At 41.0% G+C, this 27,344-nt stretch overlaps 1 protein-coding gene across 2 annotated transcripts in view; it reads right to left on the bottom strand.

Annotated features, from left to right (window-relative positions):
* Positions 1-23,325, bottom strand: part of TSC22D1 (TSC22 domain family member 1) — a 95,901-nt gene extending 72,576 nt beyond the window's left edge. Inside the window, exons 1-2 of one of the 2 annotated variants that reach the window (XM_068425027.1) lie at positions 22,870-23,325; positions 19,332-22,186 (exon numbers count right to left, since the gene is read on the bottom strand). In XM_068425027.1, coding sequence (XP_068281128.1) covers positions 19,332-22,153 — 2,822 coding nt within the window. In that variant the 5' untranslated portion in view covers positions 22,154-22,186; positions 22,870-23,325. Of the gene's footprint in view, positions 1-19,331; positions 22,196-22,869 lie in introns of those variants that run through there. The other variant, XM_068425026.1, reaches the window with a different exon arrangement.
* Between the last annotated feature and the right edge of the window lie 4,019 nt (positions 23,326-27,344).

Genomic DNA, 27,344 nt, shown 5'->3' on the forward strand with positions numbered 1-27,344 from the left:
TTCCATCCATTAAAACTTGGGTGTTGGGATTTTTTTAATTATTAAGTAGGCTTTCTGTTACACAGCTAATTATTTGAACCGATTATATTAACCTTTACAGGGCAAAAACTATTAGTACAAACAAAAGAATTTAACAGCTTGTTTTGATGCTGGAATGCGATGTAAGGTTCTTTTGTGCAGCAACTCCAAAAGCTTAAATAACATGAGGGATCAGATAATCCAAAACAAAATAGAAAAACAGTATTACACAAGTATCTGAATCAGGTTCCACAGTCCTTAGAACAGTTCGTATTTTCTGTATGAATTTCAAACAATGTAAAAATACTGCATTTCCATCTCATTCCACTGAATAATGCATTTATTAGTAAATACAATCACTGAAATTCTACTTCTATTCTTTTGCATCTGGTTCTCCTAAAGCTTCTGGATTTTAGCAGTTCATATTTTAAAATAAGTCCTAACAAAAGTAACAGGTTTTTCAGTAGAGATCTACATAACACGCAAGTGTTTCCATTCCCCTTTGCTTCTTTTAAGGGCACTGACATCAGGAGTCACTGACATCAGGAGTCACTATTTCAAAGCAATTTATACAGTACAAATTATGCACTGAGCTGTTCTGGCTTCCTTATTTTTTCCTTTGAGCTTTGTCTTCATCCTTACTCTACTTACATGATTTTTTTTTTTAAACTTAAAAGAACTTTGGTACCATTTTTGGTATACAGTTTAAAAAAGTAAGCCACATCAATTAAGCAAACTGAAGGACCTAAATACTTGGCAATACTAGAAACTCAGCAATCCCTTTTTACCATTTTCTTCCATTAGTCTCAAACCCCTAATTACAAAAGCATGATCATTTCCAAAACGCAAACAGCAGTGACAATTCTTTTCAAGGGCCAGAGTCAACACTTACACTTCTTAGTTCTAACTAACTAAAGAGTATCAGGAGCATCTTACCTTAAGTCCTCATCCAGCAGAAATAACATTCCAACCATCCCCACAGCATAACAACCAATATTGCATAGTGCAAACACTTCTGCTGAAATCATAACTGATTGCATAACAGAAGTTTTTGCAAAAAGCACCTATTAAAATTACTGGCACGAAGATATTAGACTAATTAGATTTATAAACTTATCCAACCCAGCAGCCAGTGTCCCACAGAATTACTTGGCTAGTTCAGAGCAGTTAAGCCCCTTACACTGTTGAACTGTTCATCACAGACATAGCCTGTTTTATGTGGGAAGCAGCACATACACATACAATTCTTACATACACATCTCAAAAAATGTTTCCACAGTACCATAAATATGGAAGATAAAAAGACAAGATTAACACTTGCACTTCTGAAAGAGGAGCTAGCCAGTCTAATTAGATATATCTAAACATACTAAGTAAGTACAGCAGCTTAAAATAAAGGGCTATAACGACATATACTATTACAGAGTAATGTCTGGAAGAAGAGGATATATTACAGTCCATAGACTTGGGTTTGTCTTCCTACCTGCCCCTCCTCACCCACCAGTGTTTATAAACATTCCCCACCAGAAGATTTCTTTCTTAAGAACATACTCCTTTTAGTTCTGATTATCAGCACTTCTTTGTCCTCTATTTTGGCTACTTAATCACCTTCATGAGCATAGTTTTCCCCTGCAGTAAAGCTTCTACTCCTCAGCTTCAAATACCCCGCTGTCCTGCATTGCTCAGCGATATACAAATTGCTGTCTTCATGATACAGATCAAGTCCAAAACACACAGACCAATAAAGTCACCAACCTCTTCAGACCCTTTCTCCTAGGATGCTTTATAGAGGAATCAACAAAGTTACTTTAGAGAGGGTCAAGTACATTTTCTTAAGAGTAAAGCTACAGCTAACTAGTTTATACATGTGGCTGCATCCCCCTCCCCAATCTTTAGCACACAGTTTATCTTCCAAGAATGTAAAATGCTCATGTTTGTCCCTCTTCCAGTAGACTTGAGCAAGATGTGGCACGTGGTAAGCACTAATATAATACGGATTATGGTTGTTGTTTCTTTGTGGGTATTTTATTCCACTCCCAACAACTCTATACCCATTTCCTGAGAAGTTTAAGATATTCAAAACTAACTGAAGAATTCCTCACCGTAGCGTTCCCATAAACACAGCATTTTACAGTACTACCTAGACAATAATATGTAGCAAATTTCAAACACAGACTATCCAAGCATGAGGAAGAAATAAATTTCCTGAACAGCAAAGTGTAAACAGAACATTTGGCTAATCCTATTTTAGTGTTATACAGCACTTTCTAATCTCATATTCAAAATGCTTCATTAAGGCAATGGGAAGATAATCCAGATGAACATAGAACAGGTTATAGATAAAAAAATGGATTAAGCATAGAAATTCATGCCAAGACACTAACATTAAGCAAAACCACATTTGCTAACTGGTCTTATACATTAGTTACATGCCATACAATGACTTGGAGTATATTACCTTGTTTTCTGAATGTTGTATTTTAAGCCAACCACACTAATTCCCTCCAATGCTACCTGATGTTGCAGCCAACAGGGGACATTTGAGATAGTTTGTATTTGATATCTAGAAAATGTTAACTTAATTTATTGGGTTTAGTAATTGCGATTAATTAAAAAAGAAGAAGTTTTGCCAAACTTTTTCTATTTAAAACAAGATAAACAGGCTTCCTGCGTTTCTAAATTTGTTACTCATTTTACTGCTAACTTGCAACATAATTGCATTATTTGTGTATAATCCACATCACACTCCAGTTTAAGATCTAATCAAACATCCTCTCCAAACACCAAGAACAACCCCTGAAAAGTCTGCAGACTCCTCCAGCTTCTGAAGTAGGATTCCAGGAACAGGTGCTGTAGATCAAATACAATATTAATATATAGCAAATAGCCACACCATAAGGAGAGAAACAGGCAGATGAGGTACCTGGGGCTTTTCTTAAGTCCTTCCCACAATGGTACTCTTTTAGTGACCATATTCAGGTCTTGTCCAAGCACAAACTCGTTAAGTAAAACATTCATTTCCATAGACTGGACAAGATATACACATTGTACTCTGTGTAAGTGTTCTGCTGTTGGATGGATTAAAACAAATACAACACAATGAAAAGAAAGCTATTTTCAATATATTACAAACTAGAAGTTCTAATGAAGTCAGAAAAAAAACCCTAAGTAGCCTACTTGTCTCCTTCAGGGTTTAGTGATCTCTGACATGCTTGCTGATCTGCAGAGCATCTGATATGCCAGCAACTCCAGAAACCTGGAAGTCCTGAAAAACGTGCTCCAGAATTTATTAGTAGCGTAAAGTCAAATTCCTCCTCAATGGTACTTACTTAAAGAATTTGAAAAAGCAGCACTGTGATGAGGGAGTGTTTCGAAAAAAGTTATGCCAGATCTCAGAGTCTTGGTACCACTCTTTAAAATTACTACTAGTGCCCTGGTAGCAAACGCAACCACACGGGCATTAATCAAGCTGAACTGTCACGTTCTCTTTTTTTTTTTTTTTAACTATGAAGACAGTTCAGAGCAACTTCGGTAACAGCATTTACCTGACAGAATTGGAAGAAGCAGCGCAGTAAGCATTTCACATCTTTTATTCAGAGTCCTTTGCAGGCAGCAGTAAAATTGAGAACCCGGTAATTTTAAATGCTTGCTACTTGCCTATTCATTCATTAGCAACAGCTAATGGAGTTATCCACAGATACTCTAAGAGAGGTTATCACAACAGAAAGCATCTTTCCTCCCCTGAGGCAGGATGCAACTACCAAGGATGACTCTGGGAAGAGCAGGGAAGGAGGCTGCTAAAAGCCATCCCTCTTCCTGGTACCTGCAGCGTCCTGCAAAAGGACAAATGACATACTTCAATTCCATCACATATTTACAAACATATAAATATGTTTAGTGGTTAAGAACTACCATAGAAAGGCCTACAGTGTATCCTGACATACAAGTATGCATTTGAAAAATACACAAGCAGGGAGAACGGAAAAATCCAGCTGCTGAAGTTTATTTCTTTTTACCTCACTTGTGCAGCTACCACTTCACTCTCTACAACTTCAGTAATTCTTCACAGGTAGCTCCCCGTCATTCACTCCTATAACAGAGTTGATTATTTTGTGCTGCCCGTAAGAATTGTTTCTGTCAAGTGACTCTTTACAGGATTTTAAGCTCACTCTCTAATATTTTGTTAAATAGGCATATAATTTTAAAATTTTAGAAAATTTAAACATCAGAAGTTGCCTTTTGAAGCTTTAACATTTAAAGCATTTTTCTTCTTTTACAGGCCTCCTGGATGTTTGCCAATGGGGCTCTAATGCCAGCGCTACAGTATCCAAAATGCTATTTTAAGCCATTGCTGCACCGACCATTACATTTTTCAAGCACGAGAACAGCTTCCTGAAAAATAACTATTGTGAGTAAGTGTTTTTGCGGTTAATGAAACTGTAAATATTTTGCTTCTGCTTACATGACATCTTAATTTCTGACCTATGCTTTGAAAGAGTATGGCAGTTGTTATACTTTTCCTTACTTTAAGGATGCAACAACCTCTAAACTTTTGCTACTCCATAAAGTCAGTAACACATCATTGCATCCCAGCTAGCTCTTTAGTAGCCATGGGATCAATTGCGATCATTTCACATTTCTACAAACAACAGTTAAGGGTATGGCCTTCTGTACCTGTGTTTTTCCATTTGACTCTATTAGTTTCCTCTCCTGCCCTCATACTTCTATTTCCAATAAAGTGTAAATTTAAAAAAAAAAAAAAATCTTTTAAGTTGTAGTTTATTTCCAGGTTGCAATAAGAAGGTATGGAGCAGTATCCCACCTTCAACAGTTGCCAGCACCCAATACTTCATAAGTCACTGCAAAAAGTGAAAGAGGTAGATACAGAAAATCTGTCTCAAAAAGATGTCCTTGCTTACCCCGAATTAGCTAGAAGTAGTCCTAGAAGCTGAAGCCAAAAGTAATTACTTTTCCATGTAATATTATATTTCTGTATAGTTTTCTACATAAGCATACATAACACACCTGTACTCATATATTTTTTTTTCCTTCAAGTGCTGCTAACTTCTCAGCCTCCACAGTATCTTGTGGCAATGAGCTCCACAGACAAAGCCCTTCTCAAAATTAGCCAAGGCCATTTTACCTGTGTCCTTTTGTTCACAAATTATTTGAGGGCAAGTAAGGTCCAGATCTTGTTCTAAACTAGTTCTCATTTATAATTTAAAGTACAAAAAAGTGGATATGTTATCATAGCTTTAGGCTCCTTATAAGTCATTGTGTCAATCAAAAGTCTGATGTAGGTTTACAATTCAGCTTTAGAGATTTGTTTCTTGATTTAGGTATTACTTTGTCATTTCATTTTGAATTCTTTCTAATCCCTGTAGCCCGTCTTTAGTCATTTAAAAAAATACAACATCACAATTGAATTCTGAGATGTTGTAAGACAAGCTCCGGCAACACTGTAGGCCTTAACTCATTAGCTTTTTGTTTTCAAAGGCTCAAGTTAAAGTACTCATTTCATTTACAAGATGGACATTCTGGGCTTTGTATCTGTCCACACCAAAACCAAATGACCATTTGGCACATTTGGCAACAGATTTGGAACTCTTAATCATATTAATTCACCACAGTAATAGTGGGTAAGAGTGGTAAATCCTTAGGCAGACAAAAGTGACCAGATAAGACACTCTCTTGTACTTGGAGAATGTATGTGTCAAGTAAGAGAAAAGGAAAGCCACTGGCCCTAACACTGGCTCCGCTTCCTGCTGGCACCAGACACTAGGAGCAAGCAAACCTAGACCAGGACAATACAAAGGGCTCCTGGTTAAGTAAGAGTGACCCTCTAGGAAAACAAAGAAGGGAAAATAATACAAAAGTAGGTCTTCCCACAGTCTGACAAAAGGAATTACCGGCACACAAACCTGCATGCACATAAAACATGCTAACTTGGTAAATCTACAATTAATATCAACCAATTGCTTCTATTGCTTGTAATTCTGGAAGGTGCTGGCCTCAACAGTTAAGTATCAATTAAAACAGTCACTTCTAAGGATATACAGCATTCCCACACCACCTGGCCATACTAGCCAGACTCTACAAAACCCACTCTAGTTGGCCAAAAGCTTCTCCACTAGTCACTTCTTCCTATGGCAGTAGGCGTCTGGCCATAAGCCATCAAGAGGGAGTAGAGAGAAACTCTTCTGTTCCTTCCCAAGAAGTTGTATTGAAGATAAGAGAAGCACATACATTTCTAGATACCTTTCTTGTAGAATGCTAAAGTTCAGAAATTTCCATTACAAACTGCTCCAAAATGCAAACCTCAATTCAGGATTTTCAAGCTCTTCACAGGGCTCTATGCAGCTCCCTTCTTCAGCAGCTCTTTCTTCTATTATCAATTACTCGATTAGATGAATTAACACAAGTATGTCCTTCAAGAAGACCAAGTTGCCCAGTCAGCAGCAGCCATCCTGGCATTTTACGTGCTCATTGCCATGTTTCAAACCCAATTTCTATTTAGTTTTAGTTTTCAGAAAAGCCAGAACTGAAGAGATAGTCTTAATTTTCATGTTTCATGTCTGTGCAATCTTAATTCAACCCACTAACATCAATATACTTACAGAGAGAAAAACTGCTTATTTCACCGGAAAAAATTGCAAATCTCTTTTCAAGATACCGCATTTCAAACCATTTCTTACCAGTTTGAGATTACAAACAACCTTTGTTTACTGCTTAAGGACAATCTCACAGAAACTAGTCACATTCACTGACAGACACTGTAATTAAATAGTACTCAGACATGGCTGGATCTTCTTTCATAAAGGAAAAGCCTGCTTTTCCCAGCAATTATGTTTGGTACATTTCTTTTGTGGTCACTTTAGGCAGATTAGACTACCAATGGTAGTTACTTCTTTTAACTCTTATTTCTGAAGTAAAATTTAGATCTTTCCAGCAACCTCATGATTTCTGAAAGGGCTTTTTTTTTTTCCTAAATCTTGTCTCTTCATTAGAAGCAGACAACAAATCAGTGGCTGAAAACATTCAACAGATGAGCAAAAATCAAAATATTCAGTGTTCACCCATCATGCTTGAAGTATTTAGCACAGAGTCAAATCATTTTAATAACTTCATTATAAATGTATACCTTAGGATAGAGTATATATTTAGTATATAAAATGCTACAGAAGATACTCATTTCATATTATAAGATTTTTCATATTATAGTTACATCTTTAACAATGGTGTCCAAGAAAGCTGAAGTTTTTAGTAGAAAAGGCATTGTTTAAGAAGTTCTAGCATATAATTTACAGAAGCTCTACATATACATATTACAATTTACTACAGAAAACTGAAACTTACACTTGAACATTTCTGAACACAGGACTCACACTGCCAAGCTGCCTATGCCAAATTGTGCAAAGCTACATGGCAATATTATTCAACGAATGCAATCAGCATGACTGTTCTAATGATCACAGTAACAAAACTATGGGAAGACTCGTCTGCATACACAAAGGCTACAGACTTAACCCAGAAGCTATCAACTTTCCTCTTAAATCACAGACAGCAAGTCTAGTGCCTATCATAAAGCACTTTTGTTCCAGAGCTATCTGACAGCAACTTTGAGAAAGTAATTCTACAGAGTACCTATAAATTCATTGAATTATAGGATTTTTAAAAGCCAAAGCAAAAGAAAGAAAGAAAGGGTGTTTGGGATTTTGGATAACTGCATGGATCTTACATTGATCTGACTTGATCTTCCATCTAATATAATATGCAAACTCCCATCATTTACAAAAAGGTATCCCAGTGTTTTGGGGATTTTTGTTGTTGAAACATAAAAATTAATAAAACATTTTAGATATTCATAAAATGTACATGTTCCTGAAACATTTAAGAATGGTTTAGTCATGTTCAGAGGCTGGAGTAGGAAGGAACTCCTTTTAAAAATAAAACCTTAAAAAAAGGCAAGCTTCCTTAAATATCTCTCCATCTAAAGCATATTAAGAGGGAGGGCTGCACAGCTTGCTTAAACACTTTTTAGGTGAGTAAATATCAAGACAATCTTCTATTTGAAAATACATATGAACACTTAACACAATTTGATGTCCTTTATGGAATTCTTTGGAGGACTGTTTGTGATGCTTTCAGAGAAAATACTTTCATCCAATAGCTTCATAGGCACTAAAAAGCATGTTCTAAATATTTTAAGCATTTGGACAGTAAATGTACACATTAAAAATACCCAGAGATCCGATTCTGATGGTCAGACAAACACAGAAAGTGAAGATAACTACTGCTAGCCACAACTGTCTGCTATAACACGTTAATATTTATTTTTCCCCTTCCACAGATCACAGTACTCTCTAGAAGCTGAAAATACCTTCATGCAAATCACGATCTACCATTTCCATGTTAAATTCCAATGAAACAAAAAGGCTGCTGCATTACTTCACTATGCTCCAGCATAAGCAAGCAGCACTAAGAATCTACACATCCCAAGAGCAAAGTCAGTGAAACCTTACAAAAGACGCTAATCCATGCTTTCATGGCAAAAGGGTGACTCAATTTTCAATGCAGCAGTATACCAGGGATGGTGTACTTCATTATTAACAGGGGACATCTCTACAGGAATATATGGATTACTAACCTGCTTTGCTGCTGTTTTTTTCATGAAGCACTAAAAACATTTTAAGATTTTTCCTGCTTTAAAGCATCACTGTTTTAAAACCAATTCAGAAATTATATGGACATCAGACAGCAAGTCCTTCAGGATCGTCTTTTCTGCTCTTTGTTATAAAGCAGCCAGCAAAGCTGAGACCCAACTCACAAACAGGCCTTCTAGCTACTAACCCATAAATAAGAAGAGGCTGTATTGCCAACAACTGCATATACTTGGCTGTAACACACGCATGCCTGATATCATTTTAAAAATTAAAATTCCTTTGCCCGCCAGCAAAAAGAAAGAAGAAAATCAAAACCACCATTATAAACATTTCATACCACCTTTCCTCCCTCCTTTCTCTCCAATGAAATAACGTGCTCAGGAACTCCTCCCTTTCACAAGAAATTACAGAATTGGAAAGAGTCTCGCAAACTTGGAAAGAAAAGAACATAGAGGCACATGCACATCCTGCACCATTCCCTGAACATTTATGAGTAACTTGCCATTTCACCCAATTTAGGATATTAGGCCTGCTAAAGACAGACTTGGCAGTGCAATATGCTGATCCATTCTTAACATAATAACCTCATTCAACAGATTAAAGAGGTACATTTATACCTTGAATTCATTTGAGTGCTACAGTAAATTATTTAACAAGTACTTAAAATATGTAGTCATTAACTCATGGTTCCTTTTATTTTCACTTGGTCTTATTTTGTAGGAATGCAATAAATGAAACCGTAAGAGCAGCAATTGCTCCTTCTCTCACCAGCAGGTTTGTTTAGGGTTCTTTTTTAAAAAAAAAAGAATTAAGCTTTATATGTTCTCATATGCATGGGTACAGATACGCAGCATTCAGAATTTTTCACCAAAGAATTTCCAAAAAAAAAATTAATCAAGATGTTTAGTAGACATTTCAAGTTAAGGCCAGGTCAGGATTTTCACTAAACAGTTCGTAACATAAACAAACCATAATGCTGAATATAAACTAATTATTACTACAAAAATCCTTCCTTGCTAGATTTCAGAGACACTCAGAGTTTGAGAATCCTGTACTGCAAGTGACACCAGGGGACAATGACAATTAATACCGTGCACTAGTTTCCACACACACAACAATCACAAAACACCCTCAGTTGTTCTGCTTCCCTTTACATGCCTTTCTATAGGGCAGGCACTGCTGCATGAACCCTCACAAAATCCTAGAGGAAACGAAAGCACCCTACTTCTGTCAAGCTCAACCTCGAAGTAAGAATTAAAATGCAGTTTATAGTCCACAGACTTCCTCAGAGAAACACGGAATCTTTTCACACGGCATAAAAACACATTATGATACTTTGACACATCTACATACATCCAGTAAAATTACCAAGCCGAAAATAATCTTCCAGGAAATCTACAGAAGTTTTGGAGGAGAGGGTTTTGTTGTTGGTTTGTTTTTTGGGTTTTTTTTTTTTTTGGGGGGGGGGGGGGGGGGGGGGGGGGCCTGTTTCTGGGTTGGTTTTTTTTAAACTACACTTATCCCAACTCATAGGCAATATATGCCAAACAACTCACTCACAATTCAGATCCTGCCTGAGCAGCTTTCACTTCCTCTTCTTTAAAATAAGAGAAATATTTCAAAATTGCAGTCACAATAGAAGTCAAAGCAATCATACATGAGTTACTGGCTTTATTTTTAATCATAATCTTCTTTACTAGCTACAACAGCACTAAATATTTAGAAACACAAATTTAGTATGGTTACATTTGGAATTATTTGATTTCTACAGTTTCTTATATGTAAGTTATGACTGCCAGTCATCATCTCTCCCTCATCTACACACAACTGAGAGTTGGATGAAGTGAAGGTCAGATGAAGATTAAAAGGCATTTAAGTTTTCTCTCATCTTGACAGAGCGATGTCATCCCTCTACACTGCACAGGGAGTTTGAAGTTACTGGAAAAAAACATTAAAAGGTATTTCTATACCACACATTTGTTTACAATGATTTAAAGGAAAATACCATTTCTAAACCAAGCACAAGCAACTCTCAACAGATACTAAGCTCAGAAACTTAACACTTTATGCAATTAAAAGGACTGCTGACTAGGTATGTAGGCACCAAAGATTAACACTCAGTTACCAATAACTAGGACTGTTACTGACCCATGAGACAATGGATTACACCTAAAAGAATGTCTGAAAAAAAAAATGGTGTAACTTACATTTGATTTGCACCTTCTGATCTTACAGGAATGAACCAAGTGTAACACTGAAGATACAGAAATAAGTATACACTAATAGCACTGCGTGCTGAAATTACCTTATCTGCGTAACTCATCCTTAAGCACTTCAGTATAGTAGTAAAAAAAACTACCGCTAAATGCAATAAGAAACTAAGACTATTGTTGAATGCTTATCCACATTTTCCGCAGCTTTCAGTACTGTCCCTAGTATTACTTTGATACTGTTGCTTAAGCAACTGCTGAAGTTCAAATCTTCATACACATGAAGAAATCAGTGCCCTGAAAGTTCCTGCTGGATATCGATGCTAAAAGAACCAAAAAAAACCCAAAAGACATACAAAGAAAGTTGGACAAGTACTTTAGCCACACACAAGCTCAAACAATTTGCCTGGCCAAGTGGTTTAGCACATTTAAGGAGTAGGTTAGAAAACACTCTACAAACAACTCCCAGTTGCTATCAAATCTATACCTTACTAGAAATAGTCTAAATTTTTTAACAGACTGTGAGCCCATCCATATCTTTGTTAGACCTAAACTTACAGATCTTCTGCTGCCTGTTTAAGTGACTTTTAAAACCGTACTCCTCCACTATACTGAAAAGAATGGGTTATTCAAAAGTATATAAACAGATGATCAAGATACTCCTTAAGTTTTATTAAAATAAATCCAATGCACAGTTTTCTGAAAGTTTCCTTGAGAAAACACAAACATCAGTGGTACCTGCATTTGTTCCTCTACAAGGATTACAGTCATCTTCAAAAAAAGTGCTAAACTTTTAATCCTTAATAACAAAAAACCCTCAAACTGCTTTACTTCCTACTCTATTATTCTAACGTACTTTCAAAATTCTGCACCCATTTCAGCTTGTACACTACCTACAACCCCCAGCAAGAAAGGCTAATAATAAAGGGTAGTTTCTTCAGCCAGCAGTTCTCTGCTGAACAAAGAAAAGTTAACATTGACTCTCCTGGATCTTCGCTAGCCCTGCACTGCATGGAGAAACATAAACTGGGACAAGAGCTTCAAGCTTGAATGCCTATAGCACTTAAATATATGTCCTGATCGTCAAATGTACTCAATATATGAAGCTTCACCAACACTGCACACCTCATGAAAGCAGTATAACACTTTAACACAAAGAAAAAACATTTAAAAAAAACATGACACCACACACTGACTTAAGTGCCCAAATATAGACATACCTACACGTGAATTTTTCATGCTTAGCACAGTAGTGAAAGCTTAACTTCATATATACATATGGAGCAACATTCAGACAAAAACCATATGCCTATGTTTATACAGCCCAGTTTAAATGTCTTTTTACTAATTCATACAGCATTATTTTAAACTACAGTAGTAATATTTAGGCTTAATGTACACTTTCTCCAATTTTAAATATTGTGATAAAAACACTAGTGAAATTCTGGAAAGTTACTAACTGAAGTTAAAAAAAGTTAAATTACCAACAGCATTAAAACAGCTTAGATGAAGTCAAGATCAGTTAAGTGTATCCTAAGACTGTGGAGCAGAAAAAATTCAGGAGTCATTTCTGAATTACAAAAAATAATGCCAAAATAATTTAAAGAAAGTGTAAGAACAAATGAATTGCCTGCTCAAAGAAAAACGGTGAAGAAGTTTACTGTGACTTTTCTACTCTACCAAAACAAGTGCTCAAGATTCTACTTTGCAAGTGCAAAAAAATTCATAAAATTGAACAAGTTCAGTTATTAAAGCATAATGTTGTATTTGAACTATGATAAGTACTATTCGTAATTTCTGCACAGCACCAAAGTCAGAAGTCTTCATTTATTAGGTACGAGCAAGTCATTAAGCCCGTAAGGTAACCAACAATGACAAAATACCTAAACTATCACAGGCAATACTCTCTAGCACCTGCATGTACCGGATCATTACAATCCCTGCCTGCCAAACACTTATAACCTCTAAATCTCTCCCTCAAGAAAGTCTCTCCAGCTTCAGTAGAAGATGAAGACTTTTGCATATAACTACAACCACAAACCAAATCCTGCTTCAAGCACTGATAATGCATAATAGGTGTTTGGAGGCTTGCACAAAACGAACTGATAATGGTTTCTACACCACAACTGACTATAGCACAATTACTATCTTTGTTAGCAAATTCCAAAGACAGACCAAGAGCTGAAGTGTTGCAAGACATTAAAGCCAGAAGGATGATCAGGAGCTCCAATTTGATGCCATCATTATGCTGCACTTCCATCATGCTATTCGTAACTCTGTAAATGCTTTAGAACAGGCTAAAATAAATAAAGTGGTATCTCCAGTCACTCAAGAGCTCTTCCCATCTTAGCTTTAGGCTATGGTTTCTTGTACAATCACATAAAGAATAAACTAGTTCCTTATTTACGGTGATCATTACCATGAAATAATTTACTGAATAATCTTACCCTTAGTCCCTGCTTAGTATGCTGTTAAAGCACGCTTTTGCTTAATAGCATTGCCTTTGGTGGCCTAAGTGCAGTAAATGAAAGGTATAGGCCTACTTCTAAAAAAAAGTTTTCTGACATTTGTTAAAGGAGAATACATATTACACACAGCACATTTTAGTCTCATAAATTAATCAAGAATAGAAAAGAACCAGTGCTTTAAATCAATGAGAACAAAGACACACTATTCTTTTCTATTCTTGTCTACGTTTCACCTACACCAAACTGCAAACCCAGTTCACAAATTATTCCCAAAAAGGTCATACCAAGAATATACTTCCTATTATTACACTGATACTCATGTGTGCAGTTTCTTCTGCTAAAAGACTGTACTACCAATACTACTGTTCACAACTTGATCTACTTCCTAAGCAGTTAGAGACAGGTCTGAAAAGGCTTATTTAGTTTATTATCCGCTGTAAAGTGAACAGCATTATTATAGGGGTTTTTTTATAGCATAGGTGTACTATCCATACGTCTTTTTACTTATGCTTAAGCAAGGTACATTAACATTTTGGGGAGGTTTGGGGTGGTTTTTTTTGTTTGTTTGGGGTTTTTTTAATTATTTTCCCCTCCCGTCCTCATCACTTTGCTAGCTTACCACTGTTATAGTCATTACTCTGTTGCTGCATTCTCTAGATCACAGTAACTTGTAAAGGCTGAAACACTTCACTGCCAATACACAGACTGACAAAGGGATAATTCTAATTTGCAGATCAGCCTGTAACGTAAAGAATGCAAATCCTGAGATAGTAACAAAGATTGCTTTTCCACATGAAATATTTTTAAATATTTTGTTTCTTTTTACATACACATACATAGATTATTTAGTCTGCCTATACACTGACAGTTTCCAAAGAGCAGCCAAAACTTGAAAAAGTATGTTTCTCAGCATCTCCAACAACCTGCCTTAAGTGCTCAATTTCTGCTTTTACAACCCCCTGAAATTTGTTGGTTCTTCCTGTCTTTGAAGACAATACAATGCCAAGCACCGCAGCAATCCTTAGTTCAAAGCATATCATGGCATGCAGAAAATGTGTCTATAAAAGATACCAGAAAAAGGTCCATCCAAACAGGTGTTGCCACCTACAGCTGGCCAGCAGACATACAAGATGCAGACCCTAAATTCCTCATTGTTCTGTACTTAGAGCAGAGAGATAACACAGTCAGTTCTGCCAACAGTAGGTATTTTATTTCACCAGACAAAATGAGAAGCTGGACTTTTCAGCGTGACACAACAGCAACCACATTTTCTTTGCCGAAGTGCTCTCTTTTTACTCATGTGACTTGCCATTACTGAGGGTAACTATTTTTTCAAGGTCCATAAATAGCCAAATTGAAGATACGAAGAGACTTTTTTAAAAGTCAGTCTCCTAGAACTCAAGATATGCAATTTTCAAATTGGTGGCAGGACTCTGAAGCAAGTTTAAAATCCAAAAACTGGAAAATAACAACACTGCCCCTAGGATGCAATTAGAAAAAATACCACCACAAATCTATGCTAAGCCACCACAAATCCTTTGTTGTGAAGTATCTTCTAAAAGTATCTTTGCCCTTTTTCATCAAATACACAGAAGCAAAACTTACAGCAAATAAAAAAGCCCATATAAACTTTAAAACAGCTTACAAAATAAGTATGCAAAATAGTTACCGCATCAAAAATGTTTAATCCAAACTTCCAGTTCTACTTTAATATGTTCATTCACTACTGCTTACTAACATCTTCAACAAGTATTCAATTACATCTCTAAAAATCTCATTTGTACCCGATCAACCTTCGTACTACACACTTGCATACGTGATGAAAATTCATCCAGTTTCCTGACCGTACTCTTGCTTTACAAGCTAGTACTAGTTACTACTACTAGAGATTCTCAAAGGCTGTTCACAAGTCTCTTAATTCTCACATTCAGCTTTAATCTTCCAGCCTCTCCACAGACTTAACAAGCCAAAACACACATCCTATGCAGAAAACATTTCCTCCACTTTTTTTTTTCCTCTGTCCAGTTGTAAAGGGATCTTTTAATAAAAATTTCTCTTCAAAAACAAAATTGTGAGAGATTGTCAGTTAGTAAAGAATACACTTCAAATCTCTATGTCAGTTTTACATATTTATTATCACCTTTTCCTCCTTTCTCTTTTGCTTCACTGTTGGATGAAATGCACAAGCAGGTCAAAACAACTTGCATCAGACTAAATGATGAAAGCAACTTGACAGCATTTCCTGTAGAGGACAGGCAGATAGTTATTAGTTCTCTTATCCTTCATTCACAAAATCTGCTTTTGAGTAATGGTAAACAACGTTTCCGATTAAGTTATTTTTAAATTCACTTCCAGCAGCCTTTATAAATGCTGTAAAATACATTGATTTTTTAAGTTTTCACTTCACAGGTAATTTAAGAATTATACAAGTCTGTACAAAATATTACTGCAAGCATCTAAAGCATAATAAAACACTGTCCAGAAAGATGCAAAACTGACTTTGCAACACTAAGTATAAATATACAAAAGAATTCACTGCAACATAAATATGTATTTTCCATACTTAAGTATCAAAAGCATAAAAATAAAAGAAATCCTCTCCTATAGCTTGAGCAATGAAATACTAAGCTTAGAAGACCATGTCTAAAATTGACAGGATTTAATAACTGAACTGAATAAATTGAGGTAACTGCTGCAAAACCAAGAAACTATGAGAATGATGCACTAAAATGAATGCATACCATGATTCAAGCTAAGGAAAAAAAAAAAAAAAAAAAGATACTTAACATCCAAAAAAACTAGCCTGCATTTTTGTAGATTGAAGTATTAGAAGAGATGATGAATTTACCCACATACAAACATCTACAGCATACCCAACAGGCTGAAGAAAGATTAGTCAGAAGAACTAAGAGTAGGGGTGTTTTGTTTTGTGGGGGTTTTTTAAATACAGAAACTATAACTATACAAACAAACAGTAGTTTGCAAATTAATTTTCCAGTTTTTTCACTTTTAACATCTCTTATTTCAAGTCATAGTGAAGATTTAAAAAAAAAAAATCAGAAAATAAAGGTTACAGTTTTCAAAGCAGATACACTCCACACTGTCTATACTTAAAAGGCCATGCCCTGATAACAGGCATAGGAAAAGCTGCAAATGGCATTCTAAAAACTGAACAGGGCTAAAGACTTAAAGATACTGGTGCATCTTTAAACGTAATTGTATACAGGTTTAACGGAAAGCTGGGTGTTAATCTAAACAAGGTATTACGTGGGTCAGATGTTTTTTCAAAGGCACACTAAATGGAATTTTACAGCTTCTTCACTGGCCCAATTATGTCATCACTTACTTCTTTCTCTTACCTTTTCCCTTGCCAGGTTTAGAATCACTTGGGATGTATTGATATAAATCTTCAGTGATATACGTGTGTGCACATGAGAGAGAGAGAAATGGGGATTTTATACACACATATTTACAGTATACCTGCTTCTTAAACATTTATGTACTTTTACAATACGCTACCCTTTACCTCCTGTAAAAGAGGGAATGATCTAACAAACAGGCAAAAAACTCCCAAGAGAACCCTAGTTACAAACATCTGATGGCCAGGGAAGTGAGGAGTCAAGCACAATAACAGCATATCTTGCACTACCTTTAGTGAGGGATGAGGTCTGAGCTCCAGACCAAAAGCAATTCCAGTCAAGATGACAATACAAATAATACCTCTCCCTGAAATTCCCTGGAAGCAGAAACAGAAGCAATATGACTAAGTTTTTAATGTTACAGGCAGATATACAGGGAGAAGTCCTGCTGTAAATTATCTAATTGTACACAAAAGTGACTGACCACTACTGACAAGCAAAAAAAAACACAATTATTTTTGGTCTCCATTTAATAGAGTCATATCCTGCTCTATGTAAAGAATCTAAATGATTTTCCAACTGCAGCTAAACAAAAGTGTAGTCTACCTGGAGATGACAGATTGAACAAAGACGCAATGTGCACGGGGGAAGAAAGGATATGATCTTTGGCTAGCCAAATAACAGAGGAAGAAGGTATTTCTGGCTATTGTTACCCTGAGGGATTTAAACATTCTGGAAAAACTACCAACAGCTAACATATGCTCTTAAAATCAGGGTACAGTCATGTGCCAAATGTCATCTTCCAAAACACTATCAATGAGTTTGATTCTCTTACTCAGCTAGGATGCCCTGAAAGCTTAGGGGGCTTTTTCAGTTGGTTGGTTAAAAAAAAAAAAAACACACACAAAAAAAAAAACAAACAAAACAAAAAAAAAGAAACAAAACAAAAAAAAAGAAACAAAACAAAACAACACACCACCACCACAAACGGGACCCACGAAGAGAAGGATTAGTGTCCTGGTTTAGAAAGATCGAAGGAAGGAAAACCAAAAAACGTTTCTGAGAAAATTGACTGCTAGTAGCATCATGGTGACACTGTGGGCTTTAACACCTCAATCTGTCTTCTACCACCTTCACATACTTATTGACTAAAAAAACATGATCAGAAACAGTGTTGGAACTTGTCTTCTAGCACTCCTGGAAGACAAGCTGCTACTCATTATAGCTCTCTGGCATCTTAGAAAGACGTGATGAAAGCCACTAAGGCAGTCAACACCTCCTGATCAACATAATCAGAGACTGCTGATAGAGTTAGTATTTTCAGTATTAAGAAAAGAATCCAGCCTCTCCCAGCAACCTTTTTTTTTTTTGACATAAAGTTTGGCCACTGATATTACTCCTGATTTAAGTTATGGCACCAAGAAGATATTTAAGAAGTACTTTACCTCCTATTGCTATGGCATTTTTCCCACCTCGTAAGTGTTAAGTGCTTTATTTTCTCTCCTCATCTGAGTCTCACTTTTTCTTTTCTAGTGTTCTTTCTGTCCTCTCCCACAATCTCAAGGCAGGTTATTTATCTTAAAGTTACTTCTCCAATTAATGTTGCTGCTTCTTAGACAAGAAGTTCTTTGGCAGAACCACCACAGTCTTCCCGACCATTTGCAAACACATATCACAAGAGGTCAATACGGTGAGGAATTTTCACGTGTAATTAGTATCAAACAATTGCACTTTAAAACTGCTGTTCGGATTGCTTCAGCCTGCACACGCAAGACCCTTTCACAACTGATACAGCTTCTCTGCACACACTGGCAAAGAAATGAGAATATTCACACGCACATACTAGTAAGACCAGCCAGGGGTCATTTATTTGAAAAGGTGAAGGTGGGAGAACGTGCAGTTCCTTACTCTGACTGCACAGAACGGGTGCACCAGATTGAAAGGCTCACCACCCCTTCGCAGGCCTGAGCAGCTCTCACAATGGATTAATGCTTTGAAGCAAAACCACCAAGACCAAAAGTGCCCCAAGTTCAATTTAAAGAGCCACAACAGTGTTGGTGAACCTCCCTTTTCCCACCATACTCATTTGCCTAAAGCCTCTCTTGGCTGTCAAAGAGAAGGCTTCTACATACACCACAGGCTCGCAACTGGTTCAACCTGAGTAAAGTCAGTACTTGAAAAAGAGAAGCTGAGGCAGGATGAAGTCTAGGCTTGTGAAAAAAAAAAAATCTACCTAACAATAAATATTAATTATTTCAGTATAATAAATACTATAATAAATAATCTAAACTACAATCACCACTAGCATACCCACATTCAACAGTATTCTTTTGTCTTCCTCTATACAATGGGAATATACACACTGTCACAGATTGTTAAACACAATTCACCCACACAGTAGTTTCAGAGCATAATCAATACAACCCACCCCCTCAAGAAGAAAACAAGTATTTTAACATAATACCTACACACGCTGGGACCTGAGAAACAGTATTTCTTATTAGAGAAAAACATCACACCGCTTCATTTCACAGAACAGCTGTAACGAGACCTGCAAGTTAGTGCAAATCAAACTATCAGTCTATCTTTTAATAAAGTTACAGGCACTCTTACCTCTCGTCCTCACCATCTACGAGGGGAGTTGTCAATGGTAGCACCTTCAGCGGAAAGAGGGAAGCAGAGGATGGCACGTTGCTGCTACCACCATCTGAAACGGCTGATGCTCCAACACCACTCTCGCCACTAGCAGCTTGAGGTAAACCCACCAAGGAAGGTTCTGCAGGGCGTCTGCCATCTTCGATTTGGCTTACAACTGACTGAGCTAGTGATTGTGCGGGGAACTGGGTAGAGCTTAGCGGTATCTGCTGGGGCACACTCTGTGCCACTGGCATACCTATACTTGTTGATATCAAGGGAGGCTGACTAACACTTTGAGCCAAATTCCCATTCTGCACAGCTGAAGCTTGTGCTATATTCTGTGGCTGTCCCAAACCTATAGAAGCAGAAGGTATGCCAGGAGGCACAGCTGAACCAGCTTGACTTGGTGCAGGAACAGTACTAGCAGAAGGTATAGGGCTAACTGCAGGCAGCTGCTGCCCAGTCATCCCTTGGACTACAGATTCCACTCCTTGTGCCTGTGGCTGTACAGGTAACAAGGTGTTTTGCTGAGCAATGACCATTTGCTGAGGAAGGCCTGAAGCGCTAGCCTGCAATCCCTGCTGCATTATTCCTGTCTGCACAGGCTGCACTACTTGTGAAGATGGAGGAGCAGCCGTTGACGGCATAACTGGAGGTGGAATTTGGTTTGCAGCAGATGGTGGTTGCACCACAGCGGCTACGCTTCCTTGCTGCCCAACATTCAGCATTTGACCACTGGTACCAACACCTGGTATCGCTGCTGGAGCATGTGCAACAGGCTGAGCTGGGGCAGCAGCTGGATGTGCTTGTACTGAAGGCTGCATGCTCTGTGCCTGAGCAACGGGAACTGGCTGCCCTGCTCCTACTCCCGTAGAACTGGGCTGCATGGCAGGGGCTGGAGACTGAAGGATCTGCTGATGTTGAATGTAGTCTGGCATAGTCCCGGTAACAGAGCTTTGGTTCACCGGCTTAACGTGACCTGTGGCCATCTGCGTAGGAACTGCCTGTTGCTGCTGTTGTCCATACTGCAACTGCTGCTGCTGTACAACTGGCAAAGTCTGCACAGGCTGCGCCGGCTGAGAATACGGTAGCTGCTGTTGAGCCATACTTTGAATGGCAGGTTGCTGGTGGCCCATAGATGGGGATACACCTAGTATATTAACTGGGGCAGGCTGAACCCCTGTAACAGTGGTTAGACTGGCCTGTGCAGGAGGTTGGACCCCTGGCTTCTGCTGTGGATAGTTTACTTCTTGAGAATGCAGCTGGACTTGTGCAAGCTGTGATTGAGAAACACTCTGTGGTATACTAGATGCTGGAATTGCCGGAGGAGCAGCGCTGCTAAAATCCATCTGCTGCGGACCCACACCTTGAAACGCTTGCTGCTGTACCACAGTAGGTGCTCCCATTTCTCCACTTCCCACACTTTCTGTATAGTGACTCAGTGTGCTTACATTGCTGCTAACAGAACTCCCACTGGTGCTCTCCCTTTCAGAAGTCACTTCAAGCGGGTTTTGTTTTATCGTCTCTACTGCTTTGTTTACTGCTACTCCTTCTGAAACTGCAACAGTGTTTTCTTTATCATAGAATTCAGTGCAAGTCCATCTACCTTTTTTGAAAGGTTCAGAACTAGAATCTAATTTTACAACCCTAAACCTTGATGTGCCAGATGCAGGCTGCTGCTGGCTTGATCCCACTGCCATTCCTGCAGTTGGATTAGTAACATTGTTAATGACACTAGAGGAAGCACTCGTACCATTGCCAACACCACTCAAGATATTCACATTAACATTGCTGCTAGTTCCAGACAAAGCATTTACATTACCAGTACTTGTGATGTTGCTTAAATTTATAGTACCAAGCACACTGCTTGCCACACTAGAACTGCCACCACCCATATTATTTAAGGTACTAGTTCCAGTAGCAGGACTTACACCTAAATTGCCAGGAGTACTTGTAGTGCGGATATTAGTCACGACAGATGCCGGGGAACCAGTGGATGATGCAGCAGAAACTGGTGCAGTTGATGTAGCATTGTCAGAGATTCCAGTTGTTGATAGTCTTCTAAATGATGGACTGGGCGGTGGTCCTCCAGAAATCGGGGCACTGCCCACCCCAGGATGCGACGGATGATGGTGTCCATGATGGTGGTGGTGAAGATGGTGGTGGTGATGAACGTGATGGGGGTGAACACTTCCATTGATCACAACACTCTGCTGTAGGTGGTGAGGCAGAGGAGCATGCTGCTGAGGAAGATGAGGCTGGTTGGGAGAAACAGCCCCAGGAGTTTCTGCCTCCTGGAAGTTATTTAAAGTCTCTTCAGAGGAGCTCCTCTCAGGTTCTCCCAAGTCAGTGGCCCTGGATAAAGAAACATCCAAGATTTCTGAAGACGACAGGTCTTCAGTGTGGGACTCATCCAAGTCATCGTAGCTTTCTGTATCCTCAGCTATGCTGTTATTAGAGCTCATACTAGCTGATATTTGGGCAGGGGTCACACTGGTAATTTGGAAGCCACTTTTCTTTTTCATTTGCGCTCCGGTCTGTGCAAGAGGCTGTGGCTGGAGCTGAGACTGCGAGAGAAGGTTCAGGCTTTGTGGAGGAGGGGGTGTCGGCTGTGGACCCGCTGATGAAGATGCTGCAGGAGATGAAGGCGGCGGCTGGACCAGCAAAGGCGGCTGATAATCCTCGGCGGAGAGGGCAGCGCTCCCAACGCCGGTACCTGGTGCAGTGGGAGCAGTAACGCAGCTGCTGCCGCTGCTACTGCTGCTGCCCCTTCTAGGAAACATTGCCGGGTGCGCCATCTTCCTAGCACTAATGTCTGCGGCTGAGTCAGTCTGGTGCATTGTATCGGGTGTATTTTAAGAGTGCAGTCCCCCGGTATGGAGAGAGACAGACACACACACAGACAGACACGGTTAGCTTTGCGCTCACGGTAAGGCAGAGAGACACCACGCACAACACCCCCCCCCCCCCCCCCTCCGGGCTCCCGCAGAGCACGGGCTGAGGCGCCTCGGCACCGCCGCTAACCACCCCCCTCCTCCTCCTCCTCCCCTCCGAGACAGGGAGGGGGCGAGGACCGGTCCTCTGCCGCCTCTAGATTAGCGCCTCTGAATGTGACACTTCCAATCATCCGCCATTCACTTTCTTTCTCCCTCTCTCCTCCCCCCCCCCCCCACCCCCTTTTGATTTCCACCACCACCCCCCTCCTCGGCCGCCCCCTCCCGCCCCCCGACTGCGCCTCTCCCGGGGGGGGTGGGTGGGCAGCGGGCGGAGGAAATACCCCCGGTACCCGACCGGCCCCGGGGGCGAGCCCCTTCCTCTCCGCGGCTCAGCCGGGCGCCGCGGCTCGCCGGCAGAACCGCCCTCCCCACGGCGGGCGCCGCCGCCGGGCCACCGCTTCCTCCACCTCTTCAGCGGGGGGAGGGCAGCCGGCGGGCCCTCAGGGCAGCCCGGCGAGGCGGCCGGCGCCCCTCGCCATCACCGCTGTAGTAGCAGTAGTAGGAACGCAGATACGTACAGGACTGGCGCACAGCAGGGCGGCAGCGGCAGGCTGAGCCGGGCAGGGACATCCCCGTCAGTGGCAGCCATGGAGCTGAATCATTTTGGGTATTAAAGAGACGGAATAAGGAGGGGAGAAAAGCAGCAGCAGCCCAACAAGAGAGTCCATGAAAAGGAGGGAGGGAAAAAGGGGGAGCCAGCCAGGCAGCCTCTCTCTCCTCCCTCTGTGTCTGGCTGTCTCTGGAGGAGGCTCCGCTCCGCACGCTCTTCCTTCCCCCTCCGCCTCCTCCCCCTTTATAACAGGCGGCACCCGCTCTTCCTCCGCAGAACCGCGCCTGGGATCCGTCCTTCTCCCGCCTGCGCGTCTGCCCCGTCCTTTTCTTCCCTCCGGGTCTCTCCCGGCTTCCCCGCTGCCGCGGGTCTCTCCCCGGCCCGGCCCCGTCTCCTCACGGAGCGCTGGAGGGAGGGCGCTGCGCCGGGCTGCGGGGGGGAGGGGAAAGCTCGCCAAAGGGGAGGGCAGGCGAGAGACAACGTAAGATGGCGGCGGCCGCCGCGCATGCGCGCCCCGCTGGCAGACATAAAGCCCGTCTGGCCCCGGCCAACGGAAATAGGCTCGGCTCGCGTGGCGGAAATTGCCGAGCGGCGCCGAGCCCGCGGAGGGCGGGCGGTGTCCCCGCATGGCGGCGCTCCGGGTGGGGAGGGGGCATGGCTGTGGCCATGGCGGGCAGCGCCCCACACACACCCGGCCGCGTCGTCCCCCCGGGTGCCCCTCTGTGCCTGTTCATCGGGCCCGCAGCATGACTGTGCTTCACATGACCCACTGCCGCCTTCCCTCCCCCTCAGCTCCCTTGCAGATTTATTCAAGTTATTCATCACCTTCTCTTTCTTCCCCTCCCTCGGTCCAGAATATTCCTGGCCGTTCCTTACCCCAGCGCATGGGGAGAGCGGAGGCGCCTCGCTCGGGTGCCACCTTCCCCTTTGTGCCCCCGGCGGTTCGCCCCCCCTGCCCCTCCCGCCGGGGGGTCGCCGCGGGTGACTCCCCTCACGCCCCGAAATGGCCGCCTAACCCCCCACACACACCCCCAGGCGCTCTCCCCGCTCAGCCGGCCGGCCGGGAAGGGCACCGGGGCGAGAGGAGGGTGTCACCGGGCAGTGACCGAAGGCCCCGGGTGCTGCCACCGCGGCACCCGCCGTCGGCAGGGCGGGAGGTGCGAGCCCGGTGTCGGGGCGTGCACTGAGGCGGCGAGACGGTGTCAGGGACGCGGGGCTGTGGCGGGGCCGGGGGCATCACCGGTGCCGGGGGGGAACGACGCCCGGAGGCGGCTGGATCAGGTGAAAGCGTGCTTTGCATTCACGGCCGCGTGTATGTGTGCTTGGAAGAGCTTCTGATGAGAGCTTGAGAGGCGACGCACTGAAGCGCTGCTCCAAAAATGATGCCGTTCTAAGTTACTAAACAGAACTGAGGTGAAATCCTCCCTCGCTCTTTCAGATCCTGCCTGGGAAGAAAGACGACATGGCCTTCCTCGGAGCCAGGCGGCCAAGCTCGATGCACCCATCACAGCAGGGCTGTTCCAGCTCTCCCCCATCCCAAACTGAGCTTCTCGTCATCGTGGAGCAATAACCATCTGATCTCTGAAGATGCTCCATGCGTGCATGTCCACCGGGAGATTTTCGTTCGCGTCCTGGTGGCTGTTAGCGTGCACAGAGCTGCCCAAAAGGTAGGCAGATATCGCTTGACCACACAAACCCAGCAGATTCTCACCATCAGCATTGCTCCACCTCTCCCATCAGCAGGACCCTCTCCAGGGGCACTTTCAGAGCGTGACAAATTGGACATCCTGCTTTCCTATGGAGAGGGTGACAGGTTCGCACCTTCTCCCCCATTTCTCCAGCAGCCTGGTGGTAGAGTGTGCACCAGTGCCCAGAGAGCTGCTTGTGTTCCTACCTCCTGTCAGCACATTGTTGTCTCCAAACACAGGTATCCATGAGCTGGTGGAGGTGTCTCACATTGCTGCTTTGAAATTGCTCCTGTTTGCATGGAATAATAAAATGTTCGCAGGACTTGACTGGCTCAGGTTAATTCTGTAACCTGACTGTGAAGTCTGCTAGTTAGGACAGTCAACAGGGGACGAGGTAAAAAAAACGCTTGGTGTTTGCTGCAGTGAATATTTAAGCACATCATGAAGAGTAGTAGAGCTTTAATGGGAGAAAAGTTGTGAGAGTCTGAGGTATTATATCATATAGCTGAGTCATTAGAGAGTTCTTGTGGGAGATGTAAATGTTAGTTCCTTCAGGCAGAGAGGAGATTTGAGGCTCCCATGTTCGGTGTGTGGCGTTTAATCACTGAGGTACTAAAAAAGCTGTTTTCTAGCTCCACTTTGTGAAAAAGGTGAGGATTCAAGGTCACGCACACAGGGGGATGTTTTGCTGCCTGTTCCGGAATTTCACCCTTCCATCTTGCCACTCCCTGTTAACCTAGCTTATCTAGCTCTCACTTGGTGTGGGGACAGGGGTGGCTTTGAGAAAATCCCAGATTTTGCAGCCTAATTACTCTTATGTCTGGAATGCAGACATTCAGCTTGGGTCTCCAGGTACCTGAAAGGTAGACTTGCAACCCTTGCTCCTTCCGTGGCTCTAGGACACTGCCTGTATACAGATACTGTGGAATGATTGACGTGTAGTTAAATAAGATTTTGCCTTTTCTGAGAGCAGAACAATATTATTTTTAAAAACTGATAATCAGATAGAACAGCTTGAAGACCATACTACCTGAACGTGAGCTCCCTACAGGAAGGAGCCTTCATGTAACCCTCACAGATTTCAGGAAAGCATCACAGAGGTGCTTACAATCTGTCTACGTCGTGTTGCTTGATGCAACACTGAGGCCTTATATGTGTCCTTAGTGAGATACTCACATGTGTAAACATTTTTGTGATGAGAGCCCGAGGTTGCAAGCCAACTTCCATTATAAATTCCTGTTCTGTCTGCTTGTAACTTTCCCAGAACAATTTTCTTGAGGAATTAAGTTTTCTATGATTAATCGCAGCTCAAAGATGATTTTTTGAAGGTTTGAACATAATCCAGCTACTTTTAAAGGACATAGGCTATGAATACAGATGAATCTGTTTCTAACCTTAAAAATCTGTGCAAAAATAACTCAAGAAGGACTGAGCTATAAAGTTTGTATGCACCTAATAGATGTCAACAAGCCTGAAAAAGAATTAAAACAGTAGTATTGTCATTGGTTAAATGTTTGCTTTTGCCCACACTAACGTATATTAATTTTGAATAGTTGGTAGTCTTTTGGGCTATAAACTTCTTAATACAGCATGTGAAACAGTTCCTTAAATTGGGTCCATGCAGTTGTCTTCTTATACAAGAGAAACTGAAGAAAAAATGAAATTTAGGTAAGTGTTAACTTATCTGCATAATGTGGTCACTGGTCAGTTAACAATCCAAATTATGCTCTAGACTAGACAAAGCACATCTGCAATGGCAGGTTTGAAATTAATTTTTTAATGCTGTTCGTAAAAAAGAACATTATCATGTTGCACCTTTTTTACTTTGCTTATCTGTTTTCATCAGGTATATGCTTACACTTGTCTGTCATTTTTTGTAAGCCGTAGTCTAAGCATGAAAATGGGATTCTCAAATTAAAGATTTTCATTCCTTTTTGTATCCATTAAGGTTTATTACATTAAAATTAAACCATTGAAATTGATAATTTAATTGTTATTAATTATGTTATTTAGTTGTAGTTCAAAGTGGGAAAAGAAATTTCATCATATACCTCATTTACAAAACACTAGACATTTCAAAATTCAACCACAACACAACTGACCACCTTCGCGTATGGCCGGTAAGTGAAATTACCCAATAGTTATTCCAAACAAGTCCACCTGCTCTTTTTTAATGAACTGTGTCAATCGACTAGCTGGAACCAGAGGTGCTTGTGGCATCACTGGATGGATACAGCACCTTGTTCACCGCTCATGACTACAGGGCAGACTGTCCTGCAATCCCGTCATTACCTCAGCTGGAGACTGAAGACTGTGGGCAGGTTGCCAGTATAGAGGAATCCCATTGGATTGCATCTCCTACATGCTTCCCAAATGAGCGAGCACCAATGGGCTCGATGCAGCCCTTGCTGCCAGGTAGGGAGAGTGAGTGTCTGGAAGAACTCTTATTTCAACCTTATCATTCAGGTTACTGCAAGAGAACATGATCTTCACAGTGTAAATACATGTTTCTTCAGACAGGAAACAACAAGCCTTGTTGCCACCACAGATTCTGCAAGGATACCAGAAGAAGCAGTATTTTAATATTTTCTTTCTTTGTCTCCTTTACTATTTGACACAGTTGTATGTGGTCATCCTAGCATATGTAGTATGTCTTTGTACAGAGTAATTATGAAGCCAACAAACAGGAATACTACAGGGTTTTTACTCAAGACAGTCAGAATCATGGGAAATCAGTCTGATGTGTGTTTTAAAT

This window comes from Nyctibius grandis, chromosome 2, assembly GCF_013368605.1.
Source record: "Nyctibius grandis isolate bNycGra1 chromosome 2, bNycGra1.pri, whole genome shotgun sequence".
NCBI lineage: Eukaryota > Metazoa > Chordata > Aves > Nyctibiiformes > Nyctibiidae > Nyctibius > Nyctibius grandis.